Here is a 16,720-nt window from a genome sequence, read left to right as displayed (position 1 = left end):
TGAATTTCAAGAAAATAGACTATGGTAGTTGATGCAGCTTAGGGGGGTCCTCTCAGCCCCCCACACCCCTGATGCTAATGATCCCGTTAAGTGCCCTGCTACTCCTGCTGCTCCTTCCAGGCCTCCTACACCAGCACCTAGGGCTCCTGTGCCCGTGCCTCCACTGGTAACACCTGAACCTCCGCAGGCACTGATCTTCTGAGGGATCCGGCCCCTGTTACCCGGGTATTCCTCGGGATCCTGTCCCCCCATGGAGCCCCGCCCTGTGGTCCCTGGGCCTGAGGATCCAGATATGGACAACAAATCATCTTATTGCTCTGACCCTGACTCGGATGTTTTGGAAGTACCTCTAGGCACATCCCCAGTTCTCCGACTGAAGAAACAAAAACTTTTATTGCATGTGAATACAAGAAATGGTTGCCAAGCTTTGAGACTGCAGATACCCCCCTCCCCCGAGGCCGCCATCAAAGACCCTGACTATCTCTCGTCTATGTCAGTGGCTGACCCTACCGCCTTGCCCATGCTACCAGCTCTTGCTGCTGCCTCCAAGGCTGCCTGGGCTACTCCTGCGAGTTCTTTGCTCCCTTGCAAGAAGTTGGAGTCCCTCTATAGGATCCAGGAGGCATCCTTCCAGTTTTTATTCAAACACCCAGCTCCAAACACTTTGGTGGTGGATTGCGCCCCACAATCCAAGTGTTCATGAAAACAGTTGATAAAGAAGGCCGGGAACTAGATTCAATCATGAGGAAGTTTTATTCTTTATGTCTTTTCCTAAAAGTTGCCAATTATTTGGCATGCATGTCCAAGTATCAATAAATGCTTTGGGATACTTTAAAGGATGATGCTGCTGATTTGCTGGAGCTGTTCAGGGCTAAATTTAAGTCCACTCTCTCAAAGTCTGCCGATCTTACAAGGCAACATCTTAGTTCCTCAAAGCACCTGACGGAAACTGAGTTGAAGGTTCTGGCTAGGCCGATCGTGCTCAGTCACCATGCCTGGCTCAGGTCCATGCCTCTTCAGCCTAACATGAAAGACAAAACCGAAAACCTACCCTTCAATGGTGAAGGACTCTTCTCCAAAGATACGGATGAGACCATGGAGAAGCTGAAAAAGTCCGGTTATACGGCCAAAACTTTTGCTCAATCTCAACCATCGTCTTTCCAAAACAGGTATTGCACTGGGTGCAAACAATGATACCAGCCTCAGTCCTCTCAGAATAGAATGGGCTTCAGGTGAGGGTCTGGGCAATTTTCTAGATGCCCCTTTGACCTGTGCCACAAATCTCAACAAAAGTCTAAACAACAGGACCAGCCCAAACAGTCCTTTTAACCACCAAGTCCTAGAAGTATCTGACCCTGCTCCCCCAATTTCCATCTGCCTTGCTCCTTTCATCCCTTCCTGGCGTCAAGTGACATCAGACACCTGGGTGTTATGCATAGTGGCCAGTGGCTATGCTATTGAATTTGACTATTTTCTTGCTTATGTGGACATAAAATACACCCCTTGAACTCATTGCCTTGAAGAAGAGGTTTTGTCGCTTCTGCAGAAGGGTGCCATAGAACCAGTTCCACCTTCTTCCGTGTTTTCTGGCTTTTACTCCAGATACTTCCAGGTTCCTAAACATCATGGTGGCATTCGCCCCATCTTGGACTGGAGGGCGTTAAACAAGTTAGTCTGAACTAGCAAGTTCCTTATGATCTCCCTGCAGCCTATCCTCCCACTACTATGGGAGGAGTGGTTTGTGTCCCTTGACTTAAAGGATGCTTATTTCCACGTCTCCATTTGACCTCGTCATTGCCAATTCCTAAATTTTTGCCTAGGTGCCAAAGTTCCCCTTTGATCTCTACTGCCCCCAGGGTTTTACCAAATGCATGGCTGCAGTGGTAGCCTACATGCATATACAGGGTCTGTCAGTGTTTCCATATTTGGCTTATCACAGCTTATATTATCACAGCTTCCATATTTGGCTTATCACAGCTAAAGAGAAGTCTACCTTTTTGTACAACCTACAGCTTACTCACTCTTTCTCTCCTGGCAGATCTGGGACTCAGAGTCAACCTAAAGAAATCTGTCCTGACCCCCCAGTGTGCTGTCCAGTACATCGGTGCTGTACTGGATGCCATCCAGAAGCATGCATACTTACCTGTGGAACACATCCAGGCCATCTTTTTCCTGGTGTCCGCCTTCCAGTTAGCACCAAGGCAAAGGGCTTGCTCCATCCAGCAACTGCTAAGACTGATGGCCTCATGCACCATGATAGTGGCCAATACATGGCTGCATATGTGGAGACTCCAGATGTGGCGGCTGTCCGTCTTCTGACCAAACCTGGACAGCCAGAACAAATGTTAGTCATCGCACACTTTGTTCTACAAAATCTGCTTTGTTGGTCCCTGCCTGACTTAAGGTGTTCCCTTTCAAGTCCTGACTCCCACGATCTCAATCACTTACTGATGCCTCTATGCAGGGTTGGGGTGCACACTGTGATTCTCTGCAGACAAGAGGCCTGTGGAATGCCCACCAGAAAGAGCAGCATATTAATTTTTCTTGAGCTCTTGGCAGTTTTCCTGGCTCTGTAGGCTTTCCTGCCCATTCTCCAAGGTTAGGTGGTTCAGTTTCACATTGATAACACTATGGCTGTTGCCTACCTAAACCACCAAGGTGGCATAGTGTCAAGATCTTTGAATAACCTTGTGTTGCAGTTTGGGGAGTGGTGCCTAAAGTACAATATCCACCCTGTGACCATACATATTAAGCGGGAAGATAACATTTTGGCCTATTCCTTGAGTCAGGATGTCTCCCTCTCTACCCTTCATGAATGGGAATTAAATGATGCTGTTCTATCTATCTGACTCCTGGGATGCCCCTACTGATGACCTATTTGTGACTGCACAAAATGTGAAATGTTTTATTCTGTTCTAGGGTGGGCATTGGCCTGAACTTACACCATTCCAGTTGTAATGGAGGGACAGGCTCTTTCCCCCCTTCACACTAATGTCCAGGGTGCTTGGGGGGATATTTCAAGAACACTCGCAATGCATTCTGGTCTGCCCCTGGTGGCCCGGGCAACTCTGGTTCCTGGCTCATCTACGGCTTTGCAAGGGTACTTACCTCTTTCTCCTGTAACGGAAAGATCATCTCACGATGTGGCGGGGGGCGGGGGGAGACTGGTCCTGCGCCATGCTCTGCGGACTCACTCGATGACAGCATGGAGGCTGAACCTTTAGATGATATCCTGTTGAATGAAAGAAAAGCCTCTACCAGGTGGGACTATATATGCAAATGGAAGTGTTTCCTGACAAAGGGATTTGAATCGCTCCAGGCATCTATCCATCAAATACTCCTCTATCTCTCCTCCCTCAACGGCTTGGGTCTCTCTAGTACTTCCCTTAAGGTTCGCCTCACTGCTGTCTCAGTTCGCCATCCGGGCTGGGATGGCAAATCAGTTTTTGTCCACCCAGACTACAAATGGTTTTGAAAGGGGTCAATAACCTATACCCACCGGTGCGGGCACCGGTTGAGCCTTGGTGTCTCTCACATGTCTTATCTACACTCACCGAGGCCCATTCAAGCCATTGTTGACATTATCGATGAAGCTACTGTGTCTAAAAACTGCCTTTCTAGTTGCCATCACATCTGCAAGGCACGTCAGTGAACTCAGCTGCTCTGAGGGCGGACTCTCCCTAAAGGTAAAGTGTGCCATTGAGTCGGTGTTGACGCCTGGCGACCACAGAGCCCTGTGATTGTCTTTGGTAGAATATAGGAGGGATTTACCATTGCCTTCTCACGTGCAGTATGAGATGATGCCTTTCAGCATCTTCCTATATCGCTGCTGTCTGATACAGGTGTTTCCCATAGTCTGGGAAACATACCAGTGGGGATTCGAACCAGCAACCTTTGGCTTTATCCGGACAGGGTGGTCCTTCATCCTAACCCTGCTTTTTGCCCTTAAATTGTTTCTGACTTTCACATCAATCAGGACATTGTAGTCCCTATGTTTTCCCTTGACCAGCCTACACCTCTTGAACGCTCGATGCACTCCTTGGATGTTCACAGGTGCCTCCTTTATTTCTTGGATCGTACGAGGGCACAACTGTTCGTCTCCTTTTCTGGGTCTTGTAAAGGCTTTGCCATCTCGAGACAGAGACTTTTACATTGACTAGTACAACTTTTGTTATAAGAAGCAAGGTGCTCAGCTGCCTTCCAAGGCTTGGGTGCATTTAACTAGGTCCCTGGCTACCTCAGCTGCCTAGATGTTCAGCATCAGTATGAAGGACATTCACTGAGCTGTCACTTGGTCTTTGGACCTGCCGTTTGTCAGTCACTATGCTGTGGACTTTTACTATGCTTCTGAGGCCAACTTTGGTCAGGCAGTCTTGAAGAAAGTACTGTAATCACTAGCACCCACCTCCTTATGGGAGCTACTTACTCACCCAGTTGTGAGGGACCATGGATCCCTACAGAGACAAACAGGTTTCTTACCTGTAACTTATGATCTCTGTGGGGATCCATGGTCACTCACAACACTCGCCCGGCCATCCCCACTGCTAGTGCTCTTACCATGTGATGTTTATGTACCTGTGCTACTGTGGCTTTGCGTGCGCTCTTTCTCTCTCTCTTTCTCTCTCTCTATCGTCAGCAGAGGCGTAACTAGGGAAAACGGCGCCCAGGGCAAGCACTGAAATGGCGCCCCCCCGCCCCCCCCAACATACTACATTATACTTAGGTTTTTCCTCACAAGCGCCCGACGCCGCCAAGCCAGGCCACTGACTGGCTGCCAGGTGCCAGCAAATCAATGGGGTGTGTGTGTGTGTGCAGGTGGCGCGGAAGGGACCGCTCGTGGGGAAGGGGGCACCGACGCGCTCCCTTGACTGCTGCAGCGCTGCTGCACTGAGCAGGAAACATTTGTATTAACAAAAATTTTTAAATAAATTTAAAAAAATTTGGTCATGGCGGCGCCCCCCATGTGACCAGAAAAGATGGCACCCGGGGCACGTGCCCCCCTGCCCCCCCTATAGTTACGCCTCTGATCGTCAGTCCCTTCACAGTGGCTGATTCAGGAACCGAAGAGGGAAGCATTCTATAGCTGGCTTTATAGGCTCCAATATCCCTACGCCTTAAAGTGCTGGAGAGTGCCTAAATGGAGCTATAGATTCTTCTGTGGGCCTCCTGCGCTGGTGCAGAAGACCCAGTAGTGACTGACCATGGATCCCCACAGAAATAATAAGTTACAGGTAAGCAGCTTGTTTTCCCCTTAAATTCCTTGTCCTTTTATATGTGATGAGTGGCTTCTCCTTACAAGCAGGTATGTCCTGTAGAAGGTGCCCGTACTGATAAATATATATATTTTTAAGGCTACATAGAATCAACAATCAAATTACAAACCACAGATGTGGGTATACATTTCCAATTCTTAACCCTGAGTAGTTCTTTCCCATTAATAGCATGAGCTTTATTTTTTACTGTGCCTCTTAGATAGTCTCTGGCCACTAAATTGGTCTCCAATTTATCTGCCTCTGACAAAAATTGAGAATTTTCAGAACAGTTCCTTCTCAAACGTAAAAACTGACTATTGGGTGACCACCAGTCTCCTGGAAAATTCCTTCCAAGAATTTCTGACTGGAGTTGACCATGGCTTATCTGTCCCCAGTCAAGTAAATTTTGGAAACACAGTGGACAAATCATTTGAATTTGAAAAAGTGCTCTGTAACTGTTCTTTGCATTACTGAAACTAAGCTTGGAATGTAATTGCAGGTAAATGGGAAGTAACATTCATTTTTGCACAAGTTCTATTGAACACAAGGGGTTGTGATGCCCATACAGATTCTGCAAAGGCAAAATCAAAAGACATTCTGACAAAGGAATCGAGCACCACACAAAACCTGAAAAATAAAAAAGCATTATTCCACAAATGTTCTATTGAACAATAGTACTGTTCCTCATTTATAGATAAGGATAATGGTGTGACTCTCTAATAATATATTACTCATAACACGTCTCCCCCCACCCACTTCTCCATTCTTAAACAGATCAACTGGCCTTCTTGATTCAGGGATGCTTGTGAATATTCAGCAGCCACTAATACGGGATGATGGTACAGTGCTCCTGGCTACAGACTCTAAGGTAGCATTCTTTGGACTTAAATTGTACAGTTCACATTTTGTTCACCAAGTTGCTTTCTTAATATATGTGAAGATAGGATTCCTTAATGGTCATGTTCTACTTCCTTATAAACACAGTTAGTTAGTAGTTAGTTATTCGGTTTCTATACTACCCTTCCAAAAATGGCTCAGGGTGGTTTACACAGAGAAGTAATAAATAAAAATAAGATAGAACCCTGTCCCCAAAGGGCTCACAATCTAAAAGAAACATAAGACAAACACCAGCAACAGTCACTGGAGGTACTGTGCTAGGGGTCGATAGGGCCAGTTATTCTCCCCCTGCTAAATAAAGAGAATCACCATGTTAAAAGATGCCTCTTAGACAAGTTAGCAGGGGGCTTAGACAGGTTCAGTTCAGTTCAGTACAATGTTTTCAGACAGGTTATGTGGAATAGAGGGTACCCCCAGAACAATGAACAGGCTTAGCTGGTAGCTTTATCAAGAGAACATCTCACATATTGATATATAGATATGTAAATTGGCTTAGATATATATTGGGGTTCTTTATTTTGCTCTTTATTAGTTCTATGGTGGTAACTTTTTTCTGTCAATTATAAGAACACATTTTGGGAACTTTGAAACATGTTGGGAAATTGGCATGTGCATTCCTTGATTTTTAAAGACTTAATTTTCATTAATACATGTTTTTTGCTTGTAGGCTGAGACAAGTCAAGGTGCCTTGGGAACACTAGCAAATGTTGTAACATCACTTGCCAGCCTCAACGAATCACTCAATAATGGAGACACGACTGAAATCCAGCAAGAAGACCAATCTGCAAGTGAGATCACTCGGTATGCATTTAATATAGAAGCTTACTTGGCAGGTTAACCAATCTGTTGTATGTATTATTTGACTAAACTACCATGGTAGCATGTCAGCCTACTAATAATACGTATTGCAGTATTTTGGAGCATCACTGGCTAGTTTCATTTTTGCCTATACAGCATCTATATAATTAATTCTCTTAGCCAGAATGCGTGGGGATGCACAGGGAAGCGTGGCAAGCCCAGCCCCCGCTTGCAGCCATGACCAGTGGAAAGGCAGCGGGCAGCAGAGCCATGCTGCCGAGAGGAGCCCAGCTGGGCAGGCGGCTGAGCCGCACTGCGCCCGGCGGATAGGGAAAGGTGAGAGGAGCCCGGCCAGGGGAGGCGGCTGGGTCGCCAGGAAGAGGAGGCGGGAAAGGTGAGAGGAGCCTGGCCGGGCTAGGCGGCGGCAGCTGGGCCACCGGGGAGAGGAGGAGGCGGGCGGCAGTTTGGAGGGCCAGGATGAATGGTGGGCGAAGCCCTGCCGCCCTTTGGAGGAATGAGGGAAGAGGAGGATGAGGGAAGAGGAGGACCAGGCTCCCGAAAATGGCGGGGAGGGAGCCAAGGAGAAGAACAGAGGGCCGGGACAGAGGAGAGCCGGAGGAGGATAGGCGGCAGGCTGGGATGGAGAACATGGGGCAGGAGAGACTGGGGCAGAAGGTGGGGAGAGGGCAGGAGAGACTGGGGCAGAAGGTGGGGGAGGGCAGGAGAGACTGGGGCAGAAGGTGGGGAGAGGGCAGGAGAGACTGGGGCAGAAGGTGGGGGAGGGCAGGAGAGACCGGGGCAGAAGGTGGGAGAGGGCAGGGGAGACTGGAGCAGAAGGTGGGAGAGGGCAGGGGAGACTGGAGCAGAAGGTGGGGGAGGGCAGGGGAGACTGGAGCAGAAGGTGGGAGAGGGCAGGGGAGACTGGAGCAGAAGGTGGGGGAAGGCAGGGGAGACTGGAGCAGAAGGTGGGGGGCAGAAGAGATGTGGGCAGAAGGTGGGGGAGGGCAGGAGAGACGGGCAGAAGGTGGGGGAGGGCAGGAGAGACTGGGCCTGAAGGTTGGGGCAGTTTATTGTTGTACAGATGCTCAGTGTGGGGTCAGCTAGTTATGTTCTATTAACCTGTACAACCTTTTCTTACTCAGTTTAGTATTACAGGATTGTTGTTGTTTTTAAGGTAGGATAACCTGTATCCTACCAAAGAAAACTACATGGCTCTGTGATCACCAGTAGTCGACATCGACTCAACGGCACAACTTTAAACTTTAAATAAAAAGCTGCCTATTTCATGGCAACAAGACTTCGTGTAATCAAAATATTTTTAATTAACTGTAGTCATAATGTGCCTTCTTTTTGGATCTTTGAACAGTGCACTACAGCAGAATCCCTCCTGAATTTTGTATGCTATTCTCTGGTGTATAGACCTGGGCTTTATCAGTGGTTTTATTGCATTGCTAATGTAAATATATTAATTGAAGTTAGAGGAAATCTATCTTATCGATTTACTCTTTTGTTTGCAGGGCATTTGATACTTTGGCTAAAGCACTTAACACCACAGATGGTACAGCAGCTCAGACTCTGGCAGATGGGATGGATCCCGCAGGTGGTGGGAATATTCATGTCATCAGTAGGGATCAATCCACGCCAATCATTGAAGTTGAAGGGCCTCTGCTTACAGATACTCATGTGACATTTAAGGTGTTTCCTTAATTTATTTGGATAAATCTGTCTTGCAGTACTTTATAAAACACAAACCAAAAGATTAACAAGCAAAAATAAATCAATGAACAGAACCTACACCTTCCATATCCCCTGTTTGGGGATTTCTGTTTATTAAAAGCTCTTCAGTTGATTCCCAGTAATTTGTAGAGGAGGAAAGAGTGGTAGCTTTCAAACTCACAAAAGTGAAGTAGGTAGATATTATAATCTGACCTCTGTTGAGGTTCTTTGATTAGAAATCCTTAAAGAAGCTTTTCACAAGGTCTGTGAGGTGGAAACATTTTTTTAAAAAAGATGTTATAAAACAAAATATGTTTATAGTGCTCAACCCAATGTCACTCATCTATAAAATATATAAATGAATAATTGTTCATGATATATTCATTCATTTCAAACTTGTCTGCTATGGGTTTTATGCACACTAATTATACTATGTTCTGAGTTTCAAAGTGTAAGTTATAACTAAAAAGAAGCACTGAAGATCTTATTTTAAATTGAAACAGATCCTGTGCCAATACAGAGTGTGCAACTCCACTTCAGCTACCATGTGAGTCTGGAGTTGAGAATCTTTTCAAAACCATTCAGATAAAAAAACCTGAAATTAAACTAGTAACAATGTTTGAATGTTCATATACACCAAGTATAAATGTGTAGTATGTTTATAATTCCATGGTAAAAAGACACTGAACACATTATGTGATTTATCTATTAATTTTTACAATAATCTATTAAACTTGTGTTTCATACTTGTACATGTCTTTTCTTTTGCAGTTAACAATGCCTAGCCCAATGCCAGAGTACCTAAATGTGCATTACATTTGTGAATCAGCATCCCGGTTACTCTTCCTTTCCATGCACTGGGCTAGATCGATCCCTGCTTTTCAAGCACTAGGGTAAGACAATATTCCCCCCCCCCCACTGCCCTCTTTTTTTAACATAAGGAATTAGTGGAGCCTCTCAGTCTATACTAGCTTTTCAAAACTGAACCCATTTCACAGCTTTGAGCTTTGCTGAATTCATGGGGGCATGTCTATGTGACACCTTTTTGTGTGCTTTAGTGTGATATATATTCTTTAGGAGCTTTTTAAAATTGCTGTTGTCTTGGGAAACCAGATTCACTGGTACCCTAGATCAAGGCCTTGACTGCAGGCTGCATGCCAGTGCTTTTGGTGCTGTAGCATAACCAGACTGGAGATCCCAGGGAAAATCTGCAAAATTAAAGAAAGCCAGGGCCAAGTTGATTTTGACTCTGGAGTAAGACGGGGCCTTGGTTCCCCAATGGCATGCAGGCACCACCACCCACTGCCCCCCAGTTCAATGGGCAGTGGCAGCAGCATCTTTAGTCCTTTACATTCCCTCTGCAATCCTTATGATGGGCAGGCCTTCAGCGACTCCAAAGTCCTCAGCCAGCCTACAGCTTTCTCCAAAAGACTCTTATGTTATTACAAGGGCCTGGCAGAAAACCCATAGGCTGTTGAGGATGGGACAAGAAGGAGCTGTAGCATGAATCACATATAGATTTACCAAACAGTTATAGTTTTCTAATCTCCACCTAATACCCTATTCTTCTTTGGGTGTGTCTCACCCCTCAGCATACCATAACCCAACTGACACCTCATTCTCTCTGCCCCACCCCCGCCATCCAGAGTACACCTGACTCTTTCACATCCCCACTCACTTCTTACTAGGCTCATCTTCTAGCATTTTCTGCAACAAACTTATTATTTTCATATCAGCTGTAAGAAAATGTAAGAAAAGCCCATATGGGCCCTATTGTTCACTTAGCTAAAACATTTTGGTTTTGAAGACTCCTGTGAAGCTTGAAAACAATGATTGATATCCACAGCTGTGTTTGCTGTGTTGGGTGAATGGATGCAATTTTCCCCACCCCTTCCTTGTCACTAAAGCCTCCAGCTTCACTGCAGAAGCCATTGTTGAGGGTTGAGGGACTCTCAGGAAAAATAGGAGATGTGGTATGGGTGATTGCAGGGGGAGGGGAAAATTCAAAGAAAGTAGGTGGAGACAGGAGTTTTGCTCTACCAGAGTGCTAGTCTGGATGCTGATCATTGCTCTTTGGCACGGACCATGAAGTAGTGAAGGGCCTGCGTGACCCTCTGGGACATATATTTAGGAGGTACAGTTGGCTTCAGAGGGATGGGGAGATTAGTAAAAATCACCCCTCCCTCTTGTGTGACAGCACATTCTTAAACAGCACATTGTCAACACCAATGCAGTGCTAGTGTGAGTGTTAGCCATGATCTTCATACAGTGACATTTACATTTTGAAACTTATTTTGTTGTTTGGCCACAAAATGGCAGCCTGTGGGAGCAGAGCCAGTCGCAAAATGGCAGCCTAGGTGTAGAGCCAGTCAGCTACATTTTGTACTCCGTAAGCAATATACTCAGAAACACAAGTCTGCATCTGAGTTACAACAGTTCAAGGCTTCTAGCACTGACCTCTAAAAATGTACCAGGAATGCATTTTAAGAGGCTTAACTTTAAGAAGAATCTTACCAGAACTTGGACTTGCCTTCCAGCCTCTGAACTGGAAGCCCTTTCCCTAATGCCTGTTAATAGGAATTAGTATCAGGGGTGAGAGAAAAGAACTCTAAAAATGTCTCTTCACTAGGTTTACAAATATGGCATGTTCTTATTCATCCTTTCTCTGCCAAGCAATGGCATTCATACATGATATTAGGTCCACACAGCAGAATCCAAACAATACCACATTCGGAAAGCAGGATGCAGTGAGAAGTGTATGCAGATCACTCTGCAGACACACTTTCTTAAGTCATGGCTCCTGCTACAGATCAAATAGTAACAATACTTAGCATTTTATGTAGTGCTTTTGAATATTTAAAGCACTTCACATATAAAACAATATATTTATTTATTTATTATTAAAATTTTCATATATACCACCTCCTCCAAAGATATATGTGTAATTTAGACAAGTGTAATTTGTCTAATACCCTAGAAGATATTCCCTACTTGTAAGAACCTCTGGTATGGGAAGATGAAGTTAGATCAGCACTCCGGTCATTACCAAGTTGGAAAGCTACAGGAATTGATGGAATAGCTACAGAAATATGGCAGGCAACAGAAGAAGAATCAGTCAAGGCTCTTACCAAACTATGCCAGCAAATCTGGAGAATGACACATTGGCTAACAGATTGGAAGAGGTCAGTCTACATACCCATACCAAAGAAAGGAGATTTAACAGATTGCACAAACCATTGCACAATATCCTTATTTTCACATGCTAGCAAAATAATGCTTAGGATCATCCAACGCAGATTAGAGCCCTACGTGGAAAGAGAGATGCCGGATGTTCAAGTTGATTTCAGAAAAGGCCGAGGAACAAGATACATCATTGCTGATGCATGCTGGATAATTGAGAAAGCCAAAGAATACTAGAAAGAGGTCAATATGTGCTTTATTAACTACAGAAAAGCCTTCGATTGCGTCAACCATGTCAAGTTGTGGAATATCCTTAGGAAAATGGGCGTCGCAGAACATCTCATTGTTCTCATGAGAAACCTATACACAGGACAGGAAGTCACAGTCCAGACTGAACATGGTGAAACATACTGGTTCCAGATCAGCAAAGGAGTAAGACTAGGCTGTATACTTTCTCCTTCTTTTTTCAATTTATATGCTGAACATATACTGAGAGAAGCTGGATTGGAAGAAGATGAGCGTGGTTTTAAAGTTGGAGAAAGAAACATCAATAACCTGCGCTACGCTGACGACACTACTCTGATAGCTGAGAATGTGGATGATCTGCAAGCTCTAGTAATGAAAGTTAAGGAGTACAGTAAAAAATGGGACGATGACTAAATGTAAAGTAGACTAAATTAATGACAACAGGTACAGCAACCAGCCTCAGAATTGACAATGAAGACATTGAAGTGGTAGATAGCTTCTGCCTTTTGATCGATCGTCAACAGTAAAGGATCCAGCAGTCAAGAAATATGCCGCAGACGAGCACTCGGTTGGGTTGCTATGAAGGCCTTGGAAAGGATATTTAGTTGCCGTGATGTGTCTATACCTACAAAGATTAGAATCGTTTGGACAATGTTTTTCCCCGTGATACTCTATGGATGTGAAAGCTGGACTTTGAAGAAACAAGATATAAAAAGCATTGATACTTTTGAACTTTGGTGCTGGAGAAGACTTTTGGGGATACCATGGACAGCCAGGAAAACAAACAAATGGATCATAGAACAAATCAATCCAGAATTTTCACACAAGGCACAAATAACCAGGCTCAAACTATCATACTTTGGACATATTATGCGAAAACCCAGCTCCCTTGTGAAGTCCATAATGCTGGGAAAAGTTGAAGAGAAGAAGAGGACAGCCAGCAGCAAGGTGGATGGACTCAATTACGACAGCAATGAATGTACCACTGAGAGGCTTTAAAGGCCAGTTTGAAGACTGATCATCCTGGAGAGAATCTATCTATGTGGCCGCTAAGAGTTGACACCGACTTGACGGCACCTAATCAATCAATTTATATATGTGTAATTTAGACAAGTGCAGTCATTCCAACCCTGTCATGTAGGTCAATATTGGGCCAGTTCCAATGATACTTTCTTCCCTCATGCAATTTAAAGGGTGACACGCCTGTTGCAGCATCTTATGTGTCCTTCCAGCATCCTTCCAGGATGTCCCTTTATTGTGAATGGGGAGTGGGTGAGTGCATTTAATCTCAATTGCCATTCAACACATGAACCATTTGGGTAGAAATTCAGATAAACTGCCCCCTGCCTCCATTCAATCAAGCGATGCCATGAGAGGAATTCAGGACATTTGCAAAATATATTGCAATGGTTGAGTCCCCAGTTTAATTGTGGGTGGGTGGGTGGAAATATCATCTGAACCACCCCTTTATTGCAGATGGGAGGTCTGAGACAGAAAGTAAAAGAGCTGCATGCTTAAGAACACTTAGTGAGCTCATGGTAGAGACAATATTCAAACCTGATTCATAGCTCAGTCTGTTAGTCACTGTTCTGTATTAGCTCTTAACATCTAATCTTGTAAATGCACATACGCTCAGCATATCATTAAGGAATTACGCATAAAGACTATTATAAATATTATACCATTTTGCAGATGGGGAATAAATTCAAGAGATTATTTGCCCAAGACTGGCAGTGCATGTATGCCATCAATGTGGAAAACCAAGCCACTTCTTGTACACAAACCACTACCTCTTCTTAGGCAGCAAATCTAGGCAGAACATTGTTGAACATGCTAGGTCTGTGTACTGGTGAAATTATCAGATTCAATCTGATTCAGTCAGATACATGTGAGATTGAATCATGCATCCAATCATTGTACCAGTTCAGATCAAATAGTTTGATGCATTGTTATTGGATTGATGTTTCACCCCATAGGATATAATGGCCTATAGGAAATAGTGAGAAATCATCAAAATATATGTCAGAATCACGTAACATTTTCAGGCATAGTAGACCTCTCTTAGAGTTGATGATGGATCCTTCTTAGGGTTTTATACCACTTCTGTTTCATGCTTTCAAAGAAGTAAGCAAACTTCCCCACCTTCACACTTTTGCTCTGAATATATACAGTCAGATGAGGTCAGCAATATTCATTTGCAGCCTTCCTTGGAAAACAGTACGTTAGAATCTAAAGAGTCACTCCTAGAATTGTGGAGTTTTGGCTCAGACACCTTGTACATAATTCTGTGTCTCACTCCCCAAGCACAATGATTGGAAGGGAAATGAACCGATTGTAGCATGCTTGGAGCAGCTGTGAGCCTGAGGTATTGATGTAGAGATGTCAGTTGCATCATTGCTATTTTTCCCCCTCCTGCTGCCAGCATTTTCTGTTTATCTCACATCACCAGATTGAACAACAACAACCATATTTTGTGATATTATCAGCGACAGAGAAAAGCATGTAAACAGCCATCTGGTCATTGGGTGGAGTTTGATAGAGGCTGATGTGATACAGAAAATATTGTTAAAGCACTACCCATATTAGTGATTTGCATCAAAATGATATAATGCAATGGTGCCAATAGGGGCTGTATCGAATTGGATCCAATTATTGTTTAGGTTCCATGCACATCCCCCAAATACACCACTCAGACAACAATCGTGCCACAACTGAAAAGACCCTGCTGTACCACACGTTGGAAGTTGGCCTGAGGTAACTGGGCAGTTCATTAAGAAAACACTGACTTTCTTTCACCCTCCTGAATCTTCTTCTCCATTTTTAAAAAATCTCTCCTGATAACTGTCTTTGTGCATATTATGCCACCTTTTAACGAATTTCTTAATGTTACATTTTAATCAAATCTTACGTTCTCTATGTTGTTGCTTACCTTGGAGACTACTAGAGCAGAGCTGTTTAAAAAAACTTTCCAAAGCTACTTGTGGAATGAGGGGAAATGAACAAGGAAAGAGTGAATGCAAGGATGTGAATTTTGCTCAAACTTGTTCTGTGAGCAGTGGCCCACAAACTCAGTTGTTCCTTTTTGTTTTCCTAGATTGATGCCTCAGATCGTTTTCTCGTATAAAATGCATTCCACTTTTACAGCTTGCTGTCTGTCTAGGGTTAGACATTGCTGACTTGCTATAGGAAGGAAGTGGGAGGTGCCTCCTAGCCCAGCCCCCAGCTGAATCTTCCTTCAGAGAACCTGTTTCCTTGTGAATGGAAATGAGAGTTGCACAGGAAGAATTCAAAGGCAATTAACTGTGTGTCTGAAAAGTAGAAACCTGCCCTCCTTCGTACTAGCACCAATTCTCAGATGTAATAAAAATATGTAAAGAAAATACAAACCAACCAAATATTGCATTCAATGCCAGTTGGAAATAAACTTACTAACAGTGGCCCACATGTTGTGTATTATTACACGAGCATTTACAGTTGACCCACACTGCTGTAGGTGTCCAAAGAAGCACTGGCAGGCTTATGCAAGAGCACAGATAGAAACTTCTTCTGCACTTTGGAAACACAACTTACATTGGAAAGAATACGTTTTCCATGAGCAGCAGTTTGTGAAATCAGTTATGGTGTTGTATGTTTATAAAATTATCTTGACCTTTATGATTATTTCCTTTTATAACTTCTAGGCAGGACTGTAATACAAGCCTTGTGCGTGCCTGCTGGAATGAACTGTTTACTTTAGGCCTTGCACAATGTGCTCAAGTGATGAGCTTGTCAACTATTCTGGCAGCTATTGTTAACCATCTGCAGAACAGCATACAAGAAGGTATGTGTGCTTTAAAATGAATAGATAAATAAAAAGTTCTAGGTTGCAATACTATTGCTTGCACTTTCCAAGTAAATGTGTATTGGGGTATTAAATATCAGGATGCTAAAATATGTGGGATCAGAGTAAAATTGTACTAAATAATTTCTAGAAATGTTGAGTGTTATCCAAGCCTTTGGCACAGCTTCTTCCATGAATGGGAGGAGAATTCTGCTTGCATAAGGACCCCTTAGCATGATCAGAATACTCCCTCCATTCATGGAATGTGCTTCAGTGGCACAGTGCACCACTGCAGCAAAGACTTGATGTCCCATGTTTTACCAATAAAACATGGAGGAAACATTCTAGTTACGGTTCTCCTTTTTCTATTTTGGAGGTTGGGAGTCAAATTGCCTTTATTGCAATTGGCCCCGCAAGTTGAAGTGTCCTTGGGAACCATCTGTGTCTTTGGAGCAAACTGAGAGAGGGATGCTTATGCTACTCCCACTTTGTCCCCTTGTGCTTTTAATGAATTTGTAGACACAGATGTGTCATCCACTGTCTTTAAGCTACAGAATTTTAAGGTCTCCAGAGTGGCGGCCAGCAAGGGTGGTGCTGGCGGGTGGCAAGAGGTACCTTTAAAAAGTAATTACTGACAGTACCGCTGGCACCTGCAAGCTGCCACAAGCAGCAACAGGACACCATGCTGACCATGAAAATGACCTCCCTGCATGTGCAGAGGCCAGGTGAGTGCCAGAGCTGCGGCAGCTGCTGCATTGGAGGCCAGGTGGGGCGCTGCTGCTTGCAGGTGCCAGCGGTAATATGTTTTTTT

General features: G+C 44.2%; 1 protein-coding gene across 8 annotated transcripts in view; it reads left to right on the top strand.

The window, feature by feature from the left end:
* The window catches only part of NR2C2 (nuclear receptor subfamily 2 group C member 2), a 135,023-nt gene that overhangs the window by 75,168 nt on the left and 43,135 nt on the right, over positions 1-16,720 (top strand). For all 8 annotated transcript variants that reach the window (XM_053293761.1, XM_053293755.1, XM_053293756.1 and 5 more), the window contains 5 exons: positions 6,027-6,120; positions 6,817-6,950; positions 8,465-8,642; positions 9,435-9,556; positions 15,770-15,909. In XM_053293761.1, the coding sequence (XP_053149736.1) occupies positions 6,027-6,120; positions 6,817-6,950; positions 8,465-8,642; positions 9,435-9,556; positions 15,770-15,909 (668 nt within the window). The remainder of the gene's footprint in view (positions 1-6,026; positions 6,121-6,816; positions 6,951-8,464; positions 8,643-9,434; positions 9,557-15,769; positions 15,910-16,720) is intronic.

This window comes from Hemicordylus capensis, chromosome 2 (assembly GCF_027244095.1).
Source record: "Hemicordylus capensis ecotype Gifberg chromosome 2, rHemCap1.1.pri, whole genome shotgun sequence".
NCBI lineage: Eukaryota > Metazoa > Chordata > Lepidosauria > Squamata > Cordylidae > Hemicordylus > Hemicordylus capensis.
This window is presented reverse-complemented; position numbering and strand designations above follow the sequence as displayed.